Source organism: Argopecten irradians, chromosome 3 (genome assembly GCF_041381155.1).
Source record: "Argopecten irradians isolate NY chromosome 3, Ai_NY, whole genome shotgun sequence".
In the NCBI taxonomy this organism is placed as follows: Eukaryota; Metazoa; Mollusca; class Bivalvia; order Pectinida; family Pectinidae; genus Argopecten; species Argopecten irradians.
Window position 1 is genome coordinate 30768206 of NC_091136.1, and position 22503 is coordinate 30790708.

At 34.4% G+C, this 22503-nt stretch overlaps 1 protein-coding gene across 4 annotated transcripts in view; it reads left to right on the forward strand.

Moving 5' to 3' along the window:
* Positions 1 to 22094, forward strand: part of LOC138318175 (uncharacterized) — a 74865-nt gene extending 52771 nt beyond the window's left edge. For all 4 annotated transcript variants that reach the window (XM_069260337.1, XM_069260335.1, XM_069260336.1 and 1 more), the window contains 3 exons: positions 2098 to 2249; positions 2845 to 2932; positions 17499 to 22094. In XM_069260337.1, the coding sequence (XP_069116438.1) occupies positions 2098 to 2249; positions 2845 to 2932; positions 17499 to 17606 (348 nt within the window). In that variant the 3' untranslated portion in view covers positions 17607 to 22094. The remainder of the gene's footprint in view (positions 1 to 2097; positions 2250 to 2844; positions 2933 to 17498) is intronic.
* The last annotated feature ends 409 nt before the right edge of the window (positions 22095 to 22503 follow it).

The window sequence follows — 22503 nt, forward strand, 5'->3', positions numbered from 1 at the left end:
TGTGTAAAACCACAAGTAGATAAGGTTTCCTTGCCAAATCTGCATGACGTACATGGGGTTAAAGGGACAGCATTTTTCTTAAGATCATTTAAAATGTTTGCAAAATAGTTTGGCTTTTAACATTCTGAACACTGTAATCATCATATTATTAATGTTATCATATCATCTCGGGGCATTCCTCGTCAAAAATATATCTCGTTTTTAAAAACGATGATTGAGATGTCTTAATACTGTTAAGTAATGTAATTGATTTTAAAAAGTGGTACCAAGCACGACCATTATCATGTGATAGCTTAACAGTCCTGGATGGAATAGAGGTGATCACCCCGGGGTCAGTAATCAATCCTGATCGACTGTCTATCAAAATTAAAAGTAGAAATAAATACGGTAAGATCTCTGGAATACCAAATTAGAATTAAGTCATTATGAACTTGTTTTTAAAATTTGCAGTTTCATTATGATTAATTGTTTTCTCAGATATTGATTGATTTTTGAGAGAACATGAGTGCAAATTTGACAGGAGGGGGTATGCTAGTGTTTGGTATAAGTGGGGACTGTAGAAAAGGAGTTGATTAAGAGGGAATGCTTCAATATTAGAAAACAGACAGGGGTCATGATGTGAAAACGAGGAAAAGGTGAAACGAAGAAATGGTGGACAAATATATCAAATGGGAACTTAAAGTGACGATAAAGAAATATATTGGAAACAGTATTAATAAGGATCCAGTGATAAAGGGAGGCAGGAGGAAAAAAGGGAGATAAAATATGCAGTTATAGTGACAAATAGGTTTAACAGTAGTAGGGTTAGACCTGATAGGGATTTGGTCTTCGTAGTGAGAACAAAGCCTACATAGAGGGAGTTAAATAGTTTCAGTGTAAGAGAGAGAGAGACGTTGAAGAGATGAATTGTCATACAGAACCATAAAGAGTGGGAAGGAGGATGAGGCATAACATCAGTCACTAAAACAGAAGGAGTGCAGGCGGCACACTTGGAATTTAACAAAACGAGATGGAGGATGCATTTGAGACTACAGCTGAGAAATAAAGTAGCTGAAATATTGAAGTCAGTTGTAAATGAGACATGCACAAGACAAGGCAACTGCAAAATATTTGGGTGTGGAAGAAAAAAATCAGAAATTAGGATGTTATTCTTGAGAGAAATAATATTTGAAGTGAGAAAAGGGGAGGCGTATATGTAGGACAGCAGAAACGTGGTATTGAATACGAAGTATGTGGAATTTCTGTAGGGAGTATCGGAGGGCAATCAGACAATGAAATATAGAAGGGAGGCTTAGAACATTGCTATGAGGAGGCGTGTAATCCATGATCCACATCGTAATTAGCCTTCGTTTTTAATTTAACATCAATTTGAAATCAAGTGGAATGTGATTGAAAATGGATAAAATTTTGATAAAATACCTTGTAAAAAAGAGTTGATAAGAAACATTTTTCAAACTCGGGAACCACTTTAAAAGAATTAAGGTGTTGAGGAAAGAAAAATGCCATAATGAATTGAATGGATAGATGAATTGTGTCTGATTTCAGAAAGAAATTTATTATGATTAACTTTATCGTAGGACTCTTCAACATTGACTATGAAGTAAGGCAAAGTTTCATGCAGGCATCTTATCTAGTAGAAATACTGAGCCCTCATTAATCAAACAGGCAAAAATAAATTCTGAAGCACTTAAAATCCCATCCACATGAAAAAAACAGAACAAGCGTTAAATGGTCGGACATGCTTTCAACTTAAACCCTAAATCATTTCAACCTTTATATGTTCTGTCTGTTTTTAGGTAGCAGTATGGTGAATGTACTACAACTTTTATAAAATCTGACATAGTCTTATAGGATTTTTTTTATGCTCGTAAAATGATGAAGATGGTTGGCTGTGTTTGGAATGCTACCCCCCTCCTTCCCTTTTTTTAACTAATCCTGTCAAAGCTCAGTGTGAAACGTCTATGATGGTGTTTGATAAAATACGTTTTGTATTTATCCACGAATAATTCTACAAATAGAGGTTTGTGGGTGTTCCCGTGGAGAGTTTTACATGAACAATACATTTCAACACTATTTTTTTCTTTTTCTTTTTAAAAGATTCAAGGGGAACTAATTCTAAGTGGAGACTTACAAGGTCGAGTCTATTTTTGGAACAAGACTTCCGGTGAAAGTGAAGCTGCAATTCAAGCTCACGAAAAGCCCATCTACAAGGTTCACTACAACCAGGGTCGCTTCCTCACAGCTTCAGGGTGAGCATCAACGGGGAAGGTCTTGTTTTCATAACGATATTGCTGCAAAAGAATAAAATTTGGCAATACACACAAAACATAAAAAAAAATCAGTTTACTTTTGATGAATTCTTTTGGCCACACATCAGATCAAATAGTCATTTTTTGCTCTGTTAAAATCATAAGATTTGCATTCAGATAATAAAATGAAATTTAGAGCTTTGACATCGTTAAATGTTTTCAATATCCTGTTTGCTCGTCATGAAAAAGGACGCAAGCAAATTGAAATCTTTAGGACAATTCTGACGAAAATTTCGACATTCAAGAATACTCCACAAAATGTTCCAGTGCGATTTGAATTTCCTTAAAAATCATTCCACCAGAAATCAAGTTCCTTATCAAAAATATTGAATACTAATGACTTACAACTTCTCATTGTTATATAGAAGAAAGATTCCCGCACGATAATCTAGTCAATTAAAAATATTTCCAAATAAGATAACTAAGGCTTATGTGCTATTGTACTGTTTTTATTGTTGTTTTGACAATTGGTATATTGGTAGGATATGATAATTACTATTTGATATTCCATGTATGGCTCAATGTTATCCCACAGGGACGGAACGATTCGTGAATGGGACATGATGACAATGACAAGCGTGCGGCTGCTGCAGGGCCATCAGGGACCTGTGCGAGATGCAAGGGTAAGAAACTCTTTTTGTCCGTGCACTTTATTTTCGCAACAGACAAATTTTCACGTCATTTCACGAGAGATCTACACGAATTTCAATAGTATGAGAATAATTGTATGTAACTTAGGTTTGAATAGTCTGAGCTATTGGTCGCGGATTATTGTATTAGCGATTGAATATTTCACATACCCACAATAATGTAATTGGGAGATACTGTGGTTCGTAGTATCATAATTAAGATGTTTCAGACATGGTAAGATGTTTAAGGCATGGAAGATGTATAGGGCATGGTTAGTGCTTTATTTCACTGAACTATTCTTACATGGTCTGGTTTCTAAGAACTTTCCAAGAGATTTGACTTTTGTATGTTAACTGACATACCATATCATTGTTTTAAGTTGTTTGAACAAAAAATCCAAATATTCCGTTTATAGAGCCGAGCTGGGTGAGATAAGGTGAATTTGAGTTCCCACTTCTATATTACAACCCTTAGACATACTGGAACTCGTCAGGTGTTCAAAACTAGAATCTCCTTACACTTGTCGGCGGAATCAAAATCTGTACACTTTTGCTTTCGTAGTGTAATGTAGAAAGAGAAGCAATCAAAAGCTACGTAATATGTCAAACGTTTTACCACCATAACCTATATTTTACAACTTTCTGACATGACCAGGTGCAATGTTGATGTAGGAATATTTATTGATTTCAACAGCTCCTTCCAAACAACTCTGGCGAAGGCTTTTTAAACAGGCCACATGCGTTTTAGGTTATAAGTGATCCAGATGTAGATTTTACAAGTTGTTAAGTCATTTATGTAAAGTTTCATATTCTGTCTGGATATTTTAGAAAATTTCTTTTAATGCTGTTGGAATGATGCAACACAGCAGCTTTACTGAGCTTTAAGGTTTTAGTTAGCTTTCTGTCATTATCCAAATACACTGTATAGTTAAAATTGAAGAGGAAAAGCTAACATGTAAGCGAACTATCCTTGCACAGTAGCCAACAGAGGAATAAACCAGATTTATAAAATTAATTATGATTTTACTTCATGAAGACAAATAACAGAACTGTAGATAACCCAAATTCTGATGCTTGGCTGATAAATCTAGATATGAATTACACGTTTTCTGGCTTTAAATTGGCTACTACAAAGGTCCATGACAATAGTGTATTTAGGACTTTCGGACTAGTACCCTTCATTTAACTTTATTCCATCTTTATAATAGCAAATTTTATTGTTTCCTTTGTTAAAGTGGTAAAATGATTTAAAGTTATCTGTAGATAAGTGTCTGGGTTCCGCCCTTACCCCAAGTATAATGGCAACACACCAGAATAGTTGAATAGAGATATTAAGGGTAAGCAGAATATTTGCCTACAGAACAAGACAGCAGTTATAAAAGTGATGTTAAGTTGTTAATAACAATTCTGTGTGCGTGTAAACAAGATGTGCTAATGACTAACATCGGCTGTATAGACTGGGAAGGAAGTGATTATACTACAGGTAAAGCAGGGACGATTCTTATGACAGTCACGCTCAATTTACTCTGTAACATTAAATAATACTCTACACGACATAAAGCTTTGAATGTAATCTTCATTTTGTGGCTTTTTCATATCTCACAGAAAGATACTATTAAAGGTTTTGAAAGTTTTAAAAAATGAAATGCCCAATTTGCGACGAAACATACGGCCCGGGTGCTTTAACAGGTGGCCTTGCTTTGGTGTACTGGAGAAAACAAGCATTTTCTTATCTAGATAAAAGTTAGAGATTCTGGCCCAGATTGATGGTATTTTGATTTTTGTGATAGATAGCTTATCTGTGCTGTTTATAGAGGGAAACTTTGAGCTGTTGTGCCTAGATAGGCCTATGTCTGATGATCACTATCATCTCAGGTCGATCTGTCAACCTAGTCACAACTTCAATTATTAAAGGAAAAATACGCCGTTTTCTTTCATTTGCGTATAAGTTAACATTCTTTTCAACTGGCAGATTCAGAAATTTCCGATGTTTTGTTATTTCTCAGACATGACATGGCTTCATTCTATAAACTATACAGTTCTTTCAAATAACTTAATAACTAAAATTAGAAAATAACAATCGTCATTACCAATAGTTTCATGTTTCTAATGTTAATGAGTAAAACGATTCGCAGCTCCTTGAAGAAATGATATTTACTTACACTTATTTCTAAAATTCACGTTTTAGTTGCAATTTTTATTTGATGGTTTTAAGTTAAATAAACATTAGTTTTATTTATAATCGATATTCTTCACACTTGTTCCCATCACAATCATGGTGATGCGATACTGTAAGCATTTAATTAAGCGCTAAAATATTCGTCAAAATGAACATACCACAGTGCATACTTCCGGCCCCGATTAGGATACTAGAGTTACCTCCCTTGCCCTGTCTAAATTATATCGTAGTTTGGCGCTCTAGTCCCGTTTTATGCGATTAGCTCTGTTTGATACTACATGTAAGTGTCATTCCCTATTTTCGTACCTAATACATTGTTATACAAAGTTTATTGTTTTCCGCAAAAAGTTCTAATTTTGTTGATTTTTCCCTGATCCCTTAAATGCCAACGAAAATCATTTTAGTAATAAAACGTACGGTAGGTTTTTATTAGCTCTCCTGACACGAAGTGCCAGTGAGCTTATGTCATGGCACGGCGTCCGTCCGTCCGTCAACATTTCCTTAAAATCGCTACTAGTCATAGAGTTGTACATGGATTGTAACCAAATTTGGCCATAAACATCTTTGGGGGTAGGGGATTAGAGTTTGTATAAATTTTGGCTCTGACCGCCCGTAGGGAGGAGGGGCGGGGCCCAATAGGGGAAACAGAGGTAAATCCTTAAAATCGCTATTAGTCATAGAGTACTGCATGGACTGTAACCAAATTTGGTCAGAAACATCCTCGGGGGAAAGGAAAGAGTTTGTATGGATTTTGGCTCTGAACTCCCCGGGGAGAGGAGGTGCGGGGCCCAATAGAGGAAATAGAGGTAAACTTTTTAAAACGCTACATGTCATTGAGTTCTGCATGGATTTTAACCAAATTTGGCCAGAGACATTTTTGAGGGAAGGGTAATAGAGTTTGTATAAATTTTAGCTCTGACCTTTCGGGGGGCACGAGGGGTGATGCTCAATAGAGGAAATAAATGTCAACCTTTTAAATCACTACGAGTCATAGAGTTTTGCATGGATTCTAACCAAATTTGGCAAGAAAGGTCCTTAGGGGAAGGATAATAAAGTTTGCATAAATTTTGGCTCTGACCCTCCGGAGGCAGGAGGGGCGGGGCCCAATAGGGGAATATGGGTAAATCCTTGAAATCGCAAGTTGTCATAGAGTTCTGCATGCATGTAACCAAATTTGGCCAGAAACATCCTATCCTATCCTATCCTTGGGGGAAGGGGAATAAGGTTTGAATAAATTTTGGCTCTGACCTTTTAGGAGAGGAGGAGCGGGGCCCTATAGGGGAATAGAAGTAACTATCTAAATTCCTTTAGAAAAGAAATAATGAACCTCTATTCAGAACATAACTTGGCATTACAAACCAGGTGAACGATACAGGTCCTCTGGACCTTTTGTCTGTATCATAACATAAAGTGTATACGTTTGTAGTATTAACCCTACTTTTCTCGGATCTAATGAAAATATATACGTATACAAGAGAATGTATACTAGTATGTAATGAATGATAATATTCTATAATGTCTGCGCTCTAAAATGTATTACACACAGTAAATTTCCCTGTCTGGTGTAGTTATATAAAGTTAATCGGGCCGGCGTTGTTTGTGTGTTAGGATGTTATCGGGGCAGAGCTGGACTGTATAGACTAGCTACAGGTGTTGCGGCCTAATGTTGGTTAATGACACTGTTTGTTAGCATAAGTAGCCAGGTGAGGATCACGTGTTAACCGACCTACCCTAATCACCAAACTCATTTGTGTGGGCAACTGCCAGATTTTTTTCTCACATTAGTGGGAGGGGGACGAGTGCAAGGGTGGATCGCCTAAGAAACTCATACCTCAACCACTACTTTAGGTGACTGAAAGGCCTCGTCAATGCTTTCGTTAGCATCACTCATTTAAATAAGTTTGATAATTTAGTTCACAATGTACCCATATACTCGTGCTAGTATCTACTAACCGCTAACCATAGGTTCTCGTTTTTTTATCTCATTAAAAAGTCATTAGATCTTTTACTTGGTTATGTGTGATGCGTTCAGCAGTGGTCAGAAAGGAGAGTGTAAGAGAGGAATGCCGTTGAATATAAGGTGGGTATGCATTACGTCCGTATCCCATGCAGGTGTGATACCAGCACAGATGTCCACTTGGCAGCGCCTCAGAGGCGTGTGGTGTCGAATCCTTCTAATGGTTCTGTTGGAACTAAAGAGCAATTCCCCTCCTCCTTTCTGCATTCTCAGACCTGAAAAATGAATAGAAATAGAAATCGTATATAAATAGATTTTTAAAACTAAACAGTTCAATTCACTTTGCATTTCTTACCGATAAGAATGATTTCTCTAACGCGATGCAAATTTCGAATGACGAGTTACTTATAAACATTGCAGTCTAATATATTTAGACGAAAAATAGCTCTGAAATGAAACGAATAAATCTGTCTAGAGCGCCAAAGTCTCCTGTTAAATAATAAAACCTTTATTTCAAAAGCGTTTCGAATAAAGCATTTGAGTTACTTTATCAATAAAACATGTTTTTGGTGTCAACATGTTAAAAGATATATGAATATTATGCTTGAGAAGCGTGTATGGAACTCATTTGCCTAGCCTTTTAGCTGTCATTATCGTCAACTGAAATTTGGACTCCGGTGATTGAGGGACGTACGGGAATAAAGACAGGTTCCCAATGGTGACCCTTCACGCTTATGATGGATAACGTGAGAGCGGTGTGATAGCTTTGAAATTCTACATGAAAAATATCGCCGTAAAAAGCTGCTTTCACCCTTTCACACTTGGTGATTTTCCCAATGTTTGATTGGGTAGTGGTTGGATGAAGACTTTGATGTTTCCTATGTAAGAACCCAAATGATCTGGGTAGTACAGTCCCGTGTTTTACAGTGTGAATGCTTTCTTTGACTGTTTGACAGAACCGATCAAAAAGTTTAATTAAACGCTTAGTGGTGTGATTATTTAAACGCCATTTCCTTATCTTAATTCTGGAGCTAGCATCAAAACGATTCAACAAGATTGTGTGCTTGTTTGCTTCATTTGATGAGCGTGTTTTGTCCTTGACTGGGTCATTATGTCACCCACCCGGCCCAGCCTTCCCCTTCTTGCCAGGTGTGTAAGACCTGGCTTACTTTATGGAGTTACACATCATTAGTGTTCTCTTGAGGCCCGATCAGATCCACCTTCTACTTTGATCTGATTCTATATTGAAGCCAAATGCGCTTGTAAGTTTTTATAGCTTTGATTATATATGACAATAATGGTTTGAAATTTAAGAGTTTTGTCGAACTACCTGAAAGGGAAGATCAAAGCATGAATGTTGAAATCATATCAGCGTTTTTCTTGCCTTTGATAGAAAACCATGCAACTCGTTTCTGTATACAGTTTGAATGCGTTTAAGTTCTTCTTTATCTTGTGTACTAACCATAGGGATATGGTTAAGTAAACTGCACTGATAGATGATAACAATCTCATCGATAACATCGTCAGATACCACAGATACTGCTAAAAACATCTCAAATTTCATCTCATGAAGCGATTTAGTTTTCCCTATAAAACCTGTTATCCGTGTAAAGTTAATTCGGTGGGTTGTCATATCAGTCTACGCCCAAAGGACACATACTTGTACCCGTATAACATCTTATGATACCTTACAGATAAATCTCAAAAGAGATTCTGTTTCCCTATACTCATTTTTATGAACATATGCAAATGTATCGGACCGTTGTGTACACGGATATAAAAAGAAATACCCATATGACCATCTTACACACCACTGCTACACGTATTTCTTAATGGATCGTGCCTATCAAACGTCTTTGATACACATACCACCTTACATCTGTAACAGCTCAAATAGTTCGAAAAAATCCGACTTTCATCCTGAGGGGCGAATCTGCCCTTGTCAGACAGGGGACGAGATCAGTTCACATTGTAATATGATACGTATCCTCTCGTATTTCCGTCTTTCCATCATAATAATATTAAGTGTTAACTTGAGTTTATTCTTGTGGTATGGAGCTATATCACAATCAGGGTGTACTTTACTTAAAAATCAAAAACATAACAAAAACAAATATTATAAGAACGTACTAAACGCGCGGTTAAACGCACGGTTACACTCCCGAGTTTTAAAGTAATTCCTTATTATTCAGTCTAACCAAATGAAATTCAAAGTTTCTAGAGGTCCTTTTGGGATGCGACGTCATTTTAGCGCCGAAACTGAGTTTCAGTTGCATATGTCAACGATTATCGTAGGAGCTAACCAGAACTTGATTTTTACAACTCCAATACCTTTACTTGTAAAGTAAAAGCAATATCTGAAATGCATTGTCGCTTCTTTTAACTCTTGCACAATAACAACATCATTGTTTTGGTATTGCTGATCAGGTACAATATTCCACACAACTGTTTACCAATTTCATTTACGTTTTTCTGACACTGCATGATGGTCAGGCATTACAGTCTTAACTTGCACCTCATTCGCATAGTAGTAGAATTGGTGAAGCGAAAGTGAATTCTATGATCGGGTTCGATTTTCCCGAGGATATTTTTGTAATTTTTTTTCTTCAAATCTTTATTTTATCATTTTGCGTTTCAATTTAAATGAATCACAGAATGTATATTAGCTCACCTTTTCCGAAGACCGGAAAAAAGTAAATTAAATTTAATTCAGTATTGACAGATCGCTGATTGCCTGGCAATCGTTCAATTATGATTTGCGAGGAAATATTTTGGATTGGAATGTAAGCAGTCTTTCTCTAAACAGTATCCGGACTAGTGTTCTTTTCAAACTCTATTGAGGGAACAAGCATAGACCGCCGCATAGAAATGATAAAATTACCTTAAATTTACGACTTGGCTATCTTTTCATTACTTTCATAGACCCATTTATGTTGTACCTAAACACTCGACATTACATTACAAAGAAAGAGTTAAGCAATCTTTACATATTACACATGCCTTGGGCTATTATAGCATGTCCGTATACTTGAAATATATCTAAACACCCTGTTAAAAGACATTTTGCACCTAAGAATTCACAAACCTTTATATTGTTAGCGGCTTGCATATGTTCCTTTTCCCCTACCATGCGTATTGGACAATGTAACCCTTTTTCCATGTAGAGATATGATAAACGGTCTGTTGAGATAGATCTTTGTGAAAGTCCTATCTGTATTCTTATCTCCTTCAGGGTAATTTTGAAGTGAAAGTTATCTCAATTGAGATGCACGTAGATTTGTCAGATTTTGTAATGTACATCTTAAAAACCTTATCTAATGTACAATGTTTTATCGTGTTTAGATGTTACACTCCTTTTAGTAGATTTTATCTCTGTCTTAGGTACATACACCCGTTTGTGTGGAATAGGATACATGAACAGGTAGATCTTTGAGAGAGGAGAATATCAACCGTAACCAATTTGTCAGGTGTTTGATTAGGGTACCGGTGTAGTTATCTGTAGTGTAGATCCAAGCTAAGATCATTTGTACTAATTCACCACATATCATAATTTCAGAATTGGCACGTTTCACATTTGTAATAGAACAAATAGCTTAAAAAACAACAGATTTGTCCGAATAACTATACAAGCATAAGAAAACACTATAGGTTAATGCTGATAATCATACAAACTTAAGAGCATTTTATAGATTGATACGGGTTATCGTATAAACGTCAGAGCAAACTATAGATTGGTGCGAATAATCATACAAACGTCATAGCAAACTATAGATTGGTGCGAATAATCATACAAACGTCATAACAAACTATAGATTGGTGCGAATAATCATACAAACGTCATAACAAACTATAGATTGGTGCGAATAATCATACAAACGTCAGAGCAAACTATAGATTGGTGCGAATAATCATACAAACGTCATAGCAAACTATAGATTGGTGCGGATAATCATATAAACGTCATAGCAAACTATAGATTGGTGCGGATAATCATACAAACGTCATAGCAAACTATAGATTGGTGCGGATAATCATATAAACGTCATAGCAAACTATAGATTGGTGCGGATAATCATACAAACGTCATAGCAAACTACAGAATGGTGCGGATAATCAAACAAACGTCATAGCAAACTACAGAATGGTGCGGATAATCAAACGAACGTCATAGCAAACTACAGAATGGTGCGGATAATCAAACGAACGTCATAGCAAACTACAGAATGGTGCGGATAATCAAACAAACGTCAGAGCAGCCTACAGATTGGTGCGGATAATTATACAAACACGTCAAAGCAGCATACAGATTGGTGCAGATAATCATACAAATTTAGAGCAACCTCATACAAACGTCAGAGCAACCTACTCATTGATGCGGATAATCATACAAACTTAAGAGGAAATTATAGATTGATACGGGTTATCATACAAATGTCATAGCAAACTAAACGTCAGATTGACCTAGAGAGTATTGCGGATAATCATACAAACGTCATAGCAAGCTATAGGTTGGTGCGGATAACTGTACACGCGTCGGAGAGTGGGACCACGGGTTCTATAAGTGTATGCGTTCTCTACAATAACAATGAATCCGCCTTATAAATACAGTTTTACTGGCTACAAAGTATTAACGCGGTTTATTAGCGTGCTAACGAATTAGCGCCATTAAAGTTTTGTTTTTATACAAACAAGTATAACTTGTTGCAGTGTAATTGTAATTTATTACACCGTTTCTACTGTTGACGAACTTACACAACATGTAAACAGTATTTTCTATATTTATATTATATATTTCTACGACAAGTACGTCTCGCAATTGTTACAACCAATAACCATTAAGAGTACATAGTCGTCGTAATTCAAAGCATTAAACAGTTTGGACGACTAAACGTTTAGTTTTAGTGTACCAGCTATATAGCAGTACAAAATGCACGTAAATGTGTGCTGTCCATGCCAAAATGAGCGTTGCCAGAGTCGAGAATCGCGTTTGTTAGACGTGTGAGCAATAGGGGCCTCCCTAACTAACACCTGTTGTTTGCATACCTACCTTTAAGACCAATAGCCTAGGCTAAACCAGTTTATGCATCAGCACATATTTTGATAGATTAATTCTGATTACCTATGCAAAAGTTCATGTCAATTAAGTAAATATGTTTTGCCAAGCATAGAAGTTGTATAATCAGTGAACAGGTGCAAAGACTTCCCTCAGACCCAAACTAATTGAATGTATGACGAGGAACGGTTCACCTTGACTCTAGATCTTGGCACATGAAAACTTCCAAGACCAAGTGGTGTATCGTGTGATTGTCACTACCAATATGGGGTCCTGAGTAGAGGCCTGGGCTTAATACCAGGTCAATTGACAAAAGAGAGAAAAACAGATCTGATAATTGATTTTCAAGCTCCCTATCTCTACTCGATCTGTGACAGACCTCGCATATATACACTTTGTAATGTTATGTGTAGATAAGACATTTAGATATTATCTTATAAAAGAAAAGTTAAAACCTGTGTTTTTCGCTTACCAATATCCGGGCCACACGGTTTCGATTTGATTCGTGTTTTGTATATGTCCATTCAACAGAAGTACAAATGATAGCCCCCGCATTGCCGACACCTTTTTGTCCTTCCAGAGTTTTTTATTATAAATATGATACTCTCTGTGATGCAAGTTCCACATTCTGAAAAAAATCAAATAGTTATTCACTGCTCAAATCGCACGTGACACTTGTAATTAAGGCATAGTTTAGTGCGTAAGTAAAACTGATTAGTCATCCTAGTATTATAGTAGTATAAAAGGCCAAATGGTTAAGGTGTTTGACTTTAATAGAAGCCTCACACCCATGGGCTCCCCAATGCTATTATGAAAGGTACTTGCCTATGCAAGGTATTGGTCGATGTTTTAATCTCCTGGATCTCCGACTTTACTCATCTACAAAGCTATATACATGATATAAGTGACCCTAACTATTAACCCTTTTAGATATATCATATGTTAATTGTTATTACCAGGTTTTATTTTATAAATTATTTCCTTGTTTTTACAGCTATTTTTGACGGTCTTGAAGCGTTTATTTCTATAGGCTACACGATGCGATTTCATATAAATCAACAACGATAACAGGTGTTAATTAGAGCTTTATATTGGAGTTAATTGACGGGCACATTAAAACGTTGTAATAATACAGGAAATTGTATAACTATTTATTGTTTATAGTGTTGCACAACATAATAAATTATCAATAAAGTTTGAAAGGAAGTTAAGCTTTTGTACGTGCAGGTGTTCTTCGTGTCAAGTAAAACTACCAATATTTCGTTTAGATAAATTATTTCCTTTAGCATGTCGTGAATCACAACGGAAATCGGTCCAATAAAGCAATCAGAAATTACAATAAAATGATATCGTAAAGAACAAAACACTGTAATTGTTATTAGTCTAATGTCACACATGTGGATTTTCCGAGGTGATCATTTATTTAAAAAAGAAGATTAAAAAAAAGAAGAGGGACATACAATGTACTTTTAGCTTAAGTAATTTGTTTAGTAGGTAAAAATGATAATAAAAAATAATTTGCTTCAACGAATTAGCCAGGAGTTGGCTGTAAACGCTTAAATCATAAATTAAATCTCAAAATACAGTGAAAAAATTTCACTGCATAGATATCCTGCTATCTACGAAAACATTATCAATTCCCGCGAACCTTTGCGTTATTTGAAGTTCGGATTTAGTCACCTCTGATCATCATTACGGATGTGTTCTGAAGGGCAAAATAGATTATGAAGCAGTATTTTGTTTAATATCCTTACATTGTGTATCGGCTTTTCAGCTTTTGAAATGAGTATATTTAAAACGTTAGTTATTTATATTACTTAAGTAGGACGTTTGTTCATTTATATAAAAACATTTTGAAATAACAGAACGTTGTTTAACCATAGACATAATTAAGTCTTTATGACAAAGAATATCTTTATGCCTTTCAATAAATGTATTTAAGATCATTCATATATACATTTGATATATTTTCGGTTTTGTTTGGAACACTGTTTGCCCTTAATATTTTTTTTTATTTTATGCGACAATTTACAGATAATTATCGATAGAGGCGTATACAGAGGATATTGTACATTTATTTTACAATAACACCGTCAACAAACAAATATAATATATTGGAGTAAATCGATACAGATATGCAATGAGAATGGCACAGACGCGTTACAAAGTCAACACGAAGTCACTCAACAAAACCTACTTAATTCGAGGCCATACGTGTTTATAAACAGATCTTTGCCATTCTGGATAAAAAACCTAAGTCATATACTAGCGATATATTAGATGTGATAAGTATGTAAGTTATATAAAACTCCATAGCATTACTCCTAAGACTGGGGAAGAATTGACAATAAAAGAACTTTGACATCAAGCTTTGCTTAAATAACTTATCATTGAATTATTAGACATATTCTTTTAAACCAAGTAAAGCAATTGCAGGGTACATTGTGATAATTGAAAATTAATTCTAAAACGTATGAGATTGAACTTTGTTGCATATTTGAAAGCAGAAAAATGATCTGAGATTTGTAAATCCACGTTGTCTTAATTCATTCTTTTATTTAACCTTTTGGGCGTTTCTATATTTTCACAAAAAGCAATGAAATGTCCTGTAAACGTTTCGCTGTATTTATGCTTACTTTCAAGGCAGTTAATTATCTTAGTTATTCTATTGTGCACCCATATGAGATTAAAATCATGACAGTTTAATTCCTAAAGAATTATTATAAAATGTTTCACTATAGAAACATTGGAAGAATGACATATTTCATAGTCTGGTGGGTTTTCAGAGAGTTAAGCAATGACTTGTTACTAATAACATAACTGAATATGTAAAAATCATTAATCCAAATTGAGTCATTTAAAAGGAGTACCATTTAACTTTATAATGACATACAAGTAAAACAGCACATGTCTATTAAACCAACGTTAAATGATAGTTAATTAGTGAAAGGATAGGCTACTATATAATGACAAAGAGAAAATATCTTGATCCTCAGCCTTTAAAATATTTCATGTTTAAGAATGCGTTGCAGTTGGCAAAGCTTATGACAGAGTAGAAAATTCTTGATCCTATCTGTATGTAAACTATATGTTTTAGATGGTTGTGAAATTTGACCTGTGCCAAAGTGTTGACCTCCTAACGTGGTGCTTTTGACACCAGCCGGTTCTAGGTATTGTTATTGTATATCGGGCCGATCACAACTGTTTACACTATTGAACTTTGCTGATAAATGCAGGCAAGGAAACATTCTTTATTTGACATACATAGAGATGTCAATCATTTCCGCTGAGAGACACAGGTGTACAAGAGCGGGGAGTGACTGCTTTCTCCTCTACCGGGTACTCTCAAGAATACTTGTCAAATGGACGGTGACATTGCCAACACTCATAATGGTTTTGAAGTCGTGGTTGATTACATAGATAATCAAACTTTACTGCTACTGAAACAGTCTTAATTTAGACCTAATTGTTCATGAAATTAATAGTCAAAGGACTTAAACAATTACATCCACAATTCTATTCACGTTCTAACTTTTTAAGCACTTATTTGAGAAATTCCTTTCATTCCTCTCACATACCTATGAGCTAGTTCACTGTCATTGACTTTCCTTGTGGCTTTGTGGCCTAGACTAAATACAAGTGCTATCTATTATGAAACACTATATTAAGACTGACGAGAAATACCTGTTACACAAGGTAATTGATCAGACGATGTCTTTATTAATATTTCCGATTGAGTAATAAATCAATATTTAGACATCTTGAACAAAGTTTGTGAAATGTCAAGTATCTATTTTCTATCCGCCAACATATACTCAGGAAGTATTGCTTAGGTTTTAAACAATGACAAGTCACCGCAAATTATTGAACATATATAATTATATTCAACAGTAAATCGTAAAGACCCTTCATTAAGTCGGGGTTAGTGTCCTTGTCACACAATGATTAAGAGTTTTAAGAAGTGCAACACAAATACAAAGTAGTAGAAAGGTAAAGAATTTGTATTTTGGAATTTTAGAATATAGTCAGTATTGTAGACGTGATCAAGATTTAGCGTAAACTTGATTTTGAACAGGATCAAACAATGATGTAATCAAAGACTTGTAGAAAATCGAATTGGCGGAATTATATTTTGGCGCAAAATTTCTAGCGTGAAAAAAATCGATCGTTTTATCATGTTATACCACAAGTTATATTGATAAAATATGAAGAACATGGCTTCTTCAATATAAATTCATCTATTTCTATACAGACAAGACAGGATGGATTCTATTTTGTATTTGATTTATTTGAAAATATGGTGTAGACAAGTGTGAGAATGTTGTCCTATACGTCTTCCTACCGACACGGGACTGCAGATGGTGTCCTACCCGATTACACACTATTAACTAATGAAAATCTGATAAAATCGTCCCTATGTTGGTACATATCTATCCCCAGCTGACATTTACAGCCTTAGACCCCAAAAGAAATGCTGAAAGGGCACCTTGTACTTAGCTACTTGTCATATGATTACATACAATTCGATTATATCGGGAGGATGCTTAGCATTTTAGTGTCGACCAATTTTCTATGTGGATGATTTGTACAGTTTTTATGTGTTAATCTTAGAAGATATCAAACGATTGTAGATTGTATTGTTACACCTGTTGACTAGAGGTGGGGATGTTGTCGTTTTACACCTGTTGATTGCTGTATGACAAGATGTTCGACAGGTTGACATTATATTGGGTTCTACATGGACCGACACCGTTGTCAAGGTATAATCATGCTCAGGTGTTAAGGCTGTTTGATTCCTCGGTACCTTGCATCTGGTGAGGACAATATGACCATGTCTGTGATTATACCAGCGTTCAGGTGCCCCGTATACAATACTGGCCGTGTATTTACAGGAACAGGTGCGGCTAAGGTTTCACGATGATTGATAGATTTAAACCCAACACACGACAACAGACGTACCAAAGCCTGTCCCATTTCATGTCTTTAAGAAAACACTCAAGTCATTGCCAGCTTTGTACTTTTCATTATGATTTATTATTATTATATTATTGAAATAGGTTAGGAAACTTTGTTCTAGATTCACAGCGGGTAGTTTCGGATGAAAGTTAGACTTGAACAATATCACAATGTTGCTTTTTAGCTGATAAATAAAGATCTTTTGTTAGACAAGAAATCATGGTTTGTTGAAATCCAAAATGTAAGTTTAATGATAAATGAGAAAATGCCTTCATGTGATATTGTTCATTTTTCAAAACGATGAAGTAAAAACGATTATTAAGGCAAAGCGATAGTTTTTTTTCGGAATTTAATAAGAAAAATGTTAATTTAGGGCTCTTAAATATATTGTGTTTCAAACGTTCAACTGTTCCAGGTATCCTCGGACCGGATCGTCAGCTGCAGTGATGACGGTACCATCAGAATCTGGGACCTGTATGACAGCCGGAAACAGACCGGCGGCGGGTACACTGGCAATGGCTGACAGGACTATAGTATTGCCATTGAAATAACACGGTTCTTCGTCGACACAGGTGTTCAATAACTATCAGATCAAAATCTCCCCTAGTAGCCGACGGCTATAGTACCTCTGCAGTAATACTCCATTCTTTTGATGTGAGGTGCGATATAATATCAGTGCCAGTACGGGGACCCTAACCAGACTCGTACACACCTGGCCATTTACAACCCGAAATAAGGAGCTTTGTATATACACACAGAATCTGCCTTTAGTGTATAGATCGCTCGATTCAGTGTAATCAGTGTAAAGAGTCCTAGCACTTTGATTCATTCTCGTGTGAGGAGCTCTCTCAATAAAACGTTCAAGTACTCAGAGGTTTCATATCAGTATATATCCTAATTCATACTGTATTCTGTGATATATTCTTTTCTACATGTCTTTCCCGTTTACTAATTCGTGTATCTTTCTACGTGCTATCGTTGCGTTTGGCGTTTGATTAAGTTAAATATTGAAATATACGACGAATCATAGTACGATTTTTTATTTTCATTTATTAAGTAATATCAAATACGGAGTGGTATAAGGTTGGCCTAACAAGACAATTTGTATTGTACATTGATTTTAAAGGTCTCCGATTTATTTTGGTTTAAACATAAGCTTAGAGCATATAGAGAACCGTATAGAATTAAACTTGAATGATACAGTCCAGCAAATATTGTTTTAAAACACATATTTTGATGGCATTCATTTAAGCAGCTAGAAAAGTCGTTATAGCTTGCTTCCAGAAAGTGATATCCGATACAGTCTGTATATTTCTTTGTTTGCTCAAACTTTTGTTAAATTCATTATGTAAAACTATGAACATTCGTGAATATGCACATATTTATTTATCATTATATTTATTGTTTATTTATTTGATTAATTATCATGTTATTATTTGCCATCCAATTCAAGGTGTGATATGCGTTGTTGCTTGTATATCATGCAATATTTTTTGTTTGTCAATTATATCAAAAATATAATAGAAAAATTGTGGTTTTCGTTTTAACTGAATAGGATTTAAGCAGAATATTATCTAGTTTGATATACTTTTTTATATTATCTATGATATCATTAAACAGCTTTATTAATTTTCAATTCCTTCATTTAGAAGGGGTACTTGAGACATACCTGCAGAGAGCCGTGGAAAGATAAGATAAGAGAACGGTTCCATCAGACTCTGTATATTTTACGATCTAGTTGCGTGCATTGGACACCAACCAGCAATGGAATTTTCTCCAGTATAAAACTCGCCCCTCTCTGGTATTAGACGCATATCGTGCCCCTGGATGGCAATGAAGCCTTAGGCATCCCACAACCTTTATTTTATTTCGAAACAGCTTAAAGAATTTACGTTGCCAATTGTCTCATTGTGAATAATATTTACGACGTATCCATCACGTCTTTGCTGGCTTCTCTAGTCATGTCTTGTCCATAGATTCTCTCCTCCACAACTTCCTGTTATTACATTATTTTACTGTGTGGTAGGCAAATTTGTTTGTAATTTGTTCTGTATCTTCAATCCAGATATGTTAATCTATAGCCCATTACAATTATTACTGTTTTTATTATCTGTTTGTTTTGTTTCAATCTATTTTTAATCGTGTTGGACTAATAATATGATTCCCCTTGCCAAGAAAATGGACGCTTGTCTCGCTCAAAACTTCTAGCTTTAAAATTTTTTAAATCTCACAATTAGGAATCTATGCATATTTTGCCATATATAAAAACATATATAATCTGGTTATTTATATATATTATGTTATTGTTTGTTTCACAGAATTGGATAAGGTAATGTTTATGTAAAAATATTTATCTCATGGTACATGTGTGTGCGAAGATATGCCTCATTTTGCCTACTCTAATGAGCAGCGAATGTGTGTCTGAATTCAGTGTTATTGTTAGTAGTTATTGTTTACTTAGTAAATAAATGTGATTAAATGTCCTGCGGACAGTAGCAAAATCAAAGAATACTAGTTTAGTTACATTAATATTCTTTAATTTTAGATATTGTACTTTCCTTATGATAAAATGTAATTATGATATTGTGCCTTTGATATCGTTAGTATTCATACTCAATGAACACACGCGAAAAAATCTGTGTTATTCATTATGGACAAAGACTGTTATTTGATATATGACAAGCATCAGACAACTAGGAATTATTATTATAACTACAATTATGTGTTGGTTATACGTTTGTGATTAAATACCAAACGAGTCTTGCTCAGTGATCTATGCTGTGATTGTGTTAATTGATTAGCTCTATGTTTGTTTATTTGAGTGTGGTACTTCGAAAAATATGTTTTCAAATAATGGGTCGATTTATAAAAATACATGGATATCTATATTTAAGTCAGATCAAGATAATTATTCTCATGCGACATTATTTTTTAAGTAAATTATCCTGTCAAAGTAAAATTGCTGAGTGAATTTCCGACCCAAATAGGGGTCCTATTCTTTCTGCAAATTTTGCTGAAAATCTTTTCATCGTGCATAATGAGAAGATATTCAGTATAATTTGAAGTACGAATAGGACCAAATTTCGGTTCACAAATTTTCTAAGCAAATTTACTTTGATAGGATAATTGACGTTGAAAAAGTGTTATATTTATATCTCAAACTTTCATGGTCTAGTTTCGTCTTACTTTGATATTATTACTATCAGTTGCTGTCTCACGATAGAACTTTGATATATATTATATTTTACATATAGCATCTATTTTTAAAAATCATATATCTTATCGCTTTTTGCTGCCTGTGATATATTTTTGATCAATGCTGTCTTTATGATTATATACTTTTACACGCCTTCACTATATAAATGAAAGTGCTCTTCGGCAAATAATACAACACTTACAATTTGTATAAATTCCATTTGTGTTGTAAACTGAAAATGCAAATTTAAGAAAACGTGTTGAGCAAAAGTGGCCCCTTTCAAATGATTTATAGATGACCAATGTATATATCCGTCATCGGATCTGAAGAAGTTGGATATGGTATTGGTGGGTATACAGCAGTCTTTTCAAACCGGTTTTCATTTAACTTGCATTGTCAGCTTTACTGAGGGTTTATCATCCGGTAATTGTTTCTACTTTGTTAATGTTAGTATTTTACAATAGTTAAAATCATTGTTAGTATAAATGCAATTTTATTACTTAGAAATATGTGGTGTGTGTACAAGTGCCTTGTTTTGAAGTGGTTGTTTGTGAAAACCAAATAAGGAATATAATTATATTTTAAAACTTATTAGTCATATTGGGAAATATTTTCAATCGGGTATATCTTATAAGTGTATATTTATTTATCAAGAAACTTGTGCAGTGCCTTTACGCATGGATGCGTAATACAGCTTTAGTAAAGGAACATGCACTTACCTGATAATAGGATTTGTTTTGTTTTGACAATTTCCTCAGAGGGTAAAGCATCAGTTACAATATATATTACTGCTGTTGTATTCCTATTAACAAATTTTAAGTCGTTGATTATAGTGTACATGTAACTTCAAAGCAGTATTCGAAGTCAAAACTTTGTTGAAGATGATATGTTGACATTATACAAAGCATTCCCCATTTGTGATACACAAGCATTTCTCACACGATACGTCCATACGGGTACATAACCGTTCTTTAAACTTGATTTTGTTTATAAACACGAAGATGTGTATATTGTTTGTCTTTATTGGGTCATTTAGTTGTGCTTCATAATGCAATCACCAAAATTATAGCATTCTGATTATTTTAGTTTTGGCTTCAAAAGTGAAAATTGAAATTTTTAAATCTTGATTTAAGATAGGTAATGTCACATTCTACTTTCTTTTTCATTGTTTCGACCATTTTGCTTTTCATTTCTAACTACAAATACAAATTTTGAACAGAGGATGTTAGGTCCATCTCTTATCTTTATTTTTGACCAATCAACATTCAGAATACTGATTAATTACATTACATTATATTGCATGCGTTTTAAGAATTATTTTTCACGTTTGAGAGTTTAAGCGTTGCTGTTAAGATTTGTGTTAGTTGTTGTTGTGCTGCAGTTGGTTTATCAAATATAATGTGCTGTTTTGTGTTTTATACTGACGACTGGAATCTCCGTTGTTCACACAACCACTTGTCTTTTATTTTGTTGGTTTACACGAATATATCTACACTAATTTTTAAAATCGTTTTAGATACATCTAGATGCGTTGTAAGTAAATACCGGTAAATTGATTAACTGCAAATAATGTAAATTTAGAAATAATTAAAACAGAAAATGTATATACTCACATAGTCGTTAGATCTCTAAGGATAAATATAGTGGTTACTGATGTTCTGGCGTCATGAAGATTTCCAATTTCGGAATTTGAATCGTTTATGTTTGAAACGACAGTGCATTTGTTTAACAGCACAACAATTACCTGTATGTGAAACAAGTTAAGAATTTAGTTGGTATATTATTTTTTATGGATTTTTTAAATAAGAAAAAAAATTTTTATGGATTTTTTAAATAAGAAAAAAAATGTGAAAAGCAAACCGTAAAGCAGGTACTAGAATAAAAAAGTATTTTGTATTATTGTTTTAAATCTAAAGCTGTAAATCCGTTAGATAGGATTGTTCACGATAACGGATTTAACTCCACCTTGTACTGAATAAGATAAGTTTAGGTTAACTTTACATGTAATTGTGTATGATATCCATGTGTCAAAATGCTATTGAATAAAAAATTGGAACAGTTGGTAAACAATATTTACACAAATATCAAACTACGTTGATAAATAAACGTTAAAGCTACAATTGGTGTTGTGTTATTTGAAAATTTCATTTGTGAAAAACATAGTGCAAAATTGAAACTACATGTAATTGGCGATAATGGAGATTTAATTGAAAACATATCATAT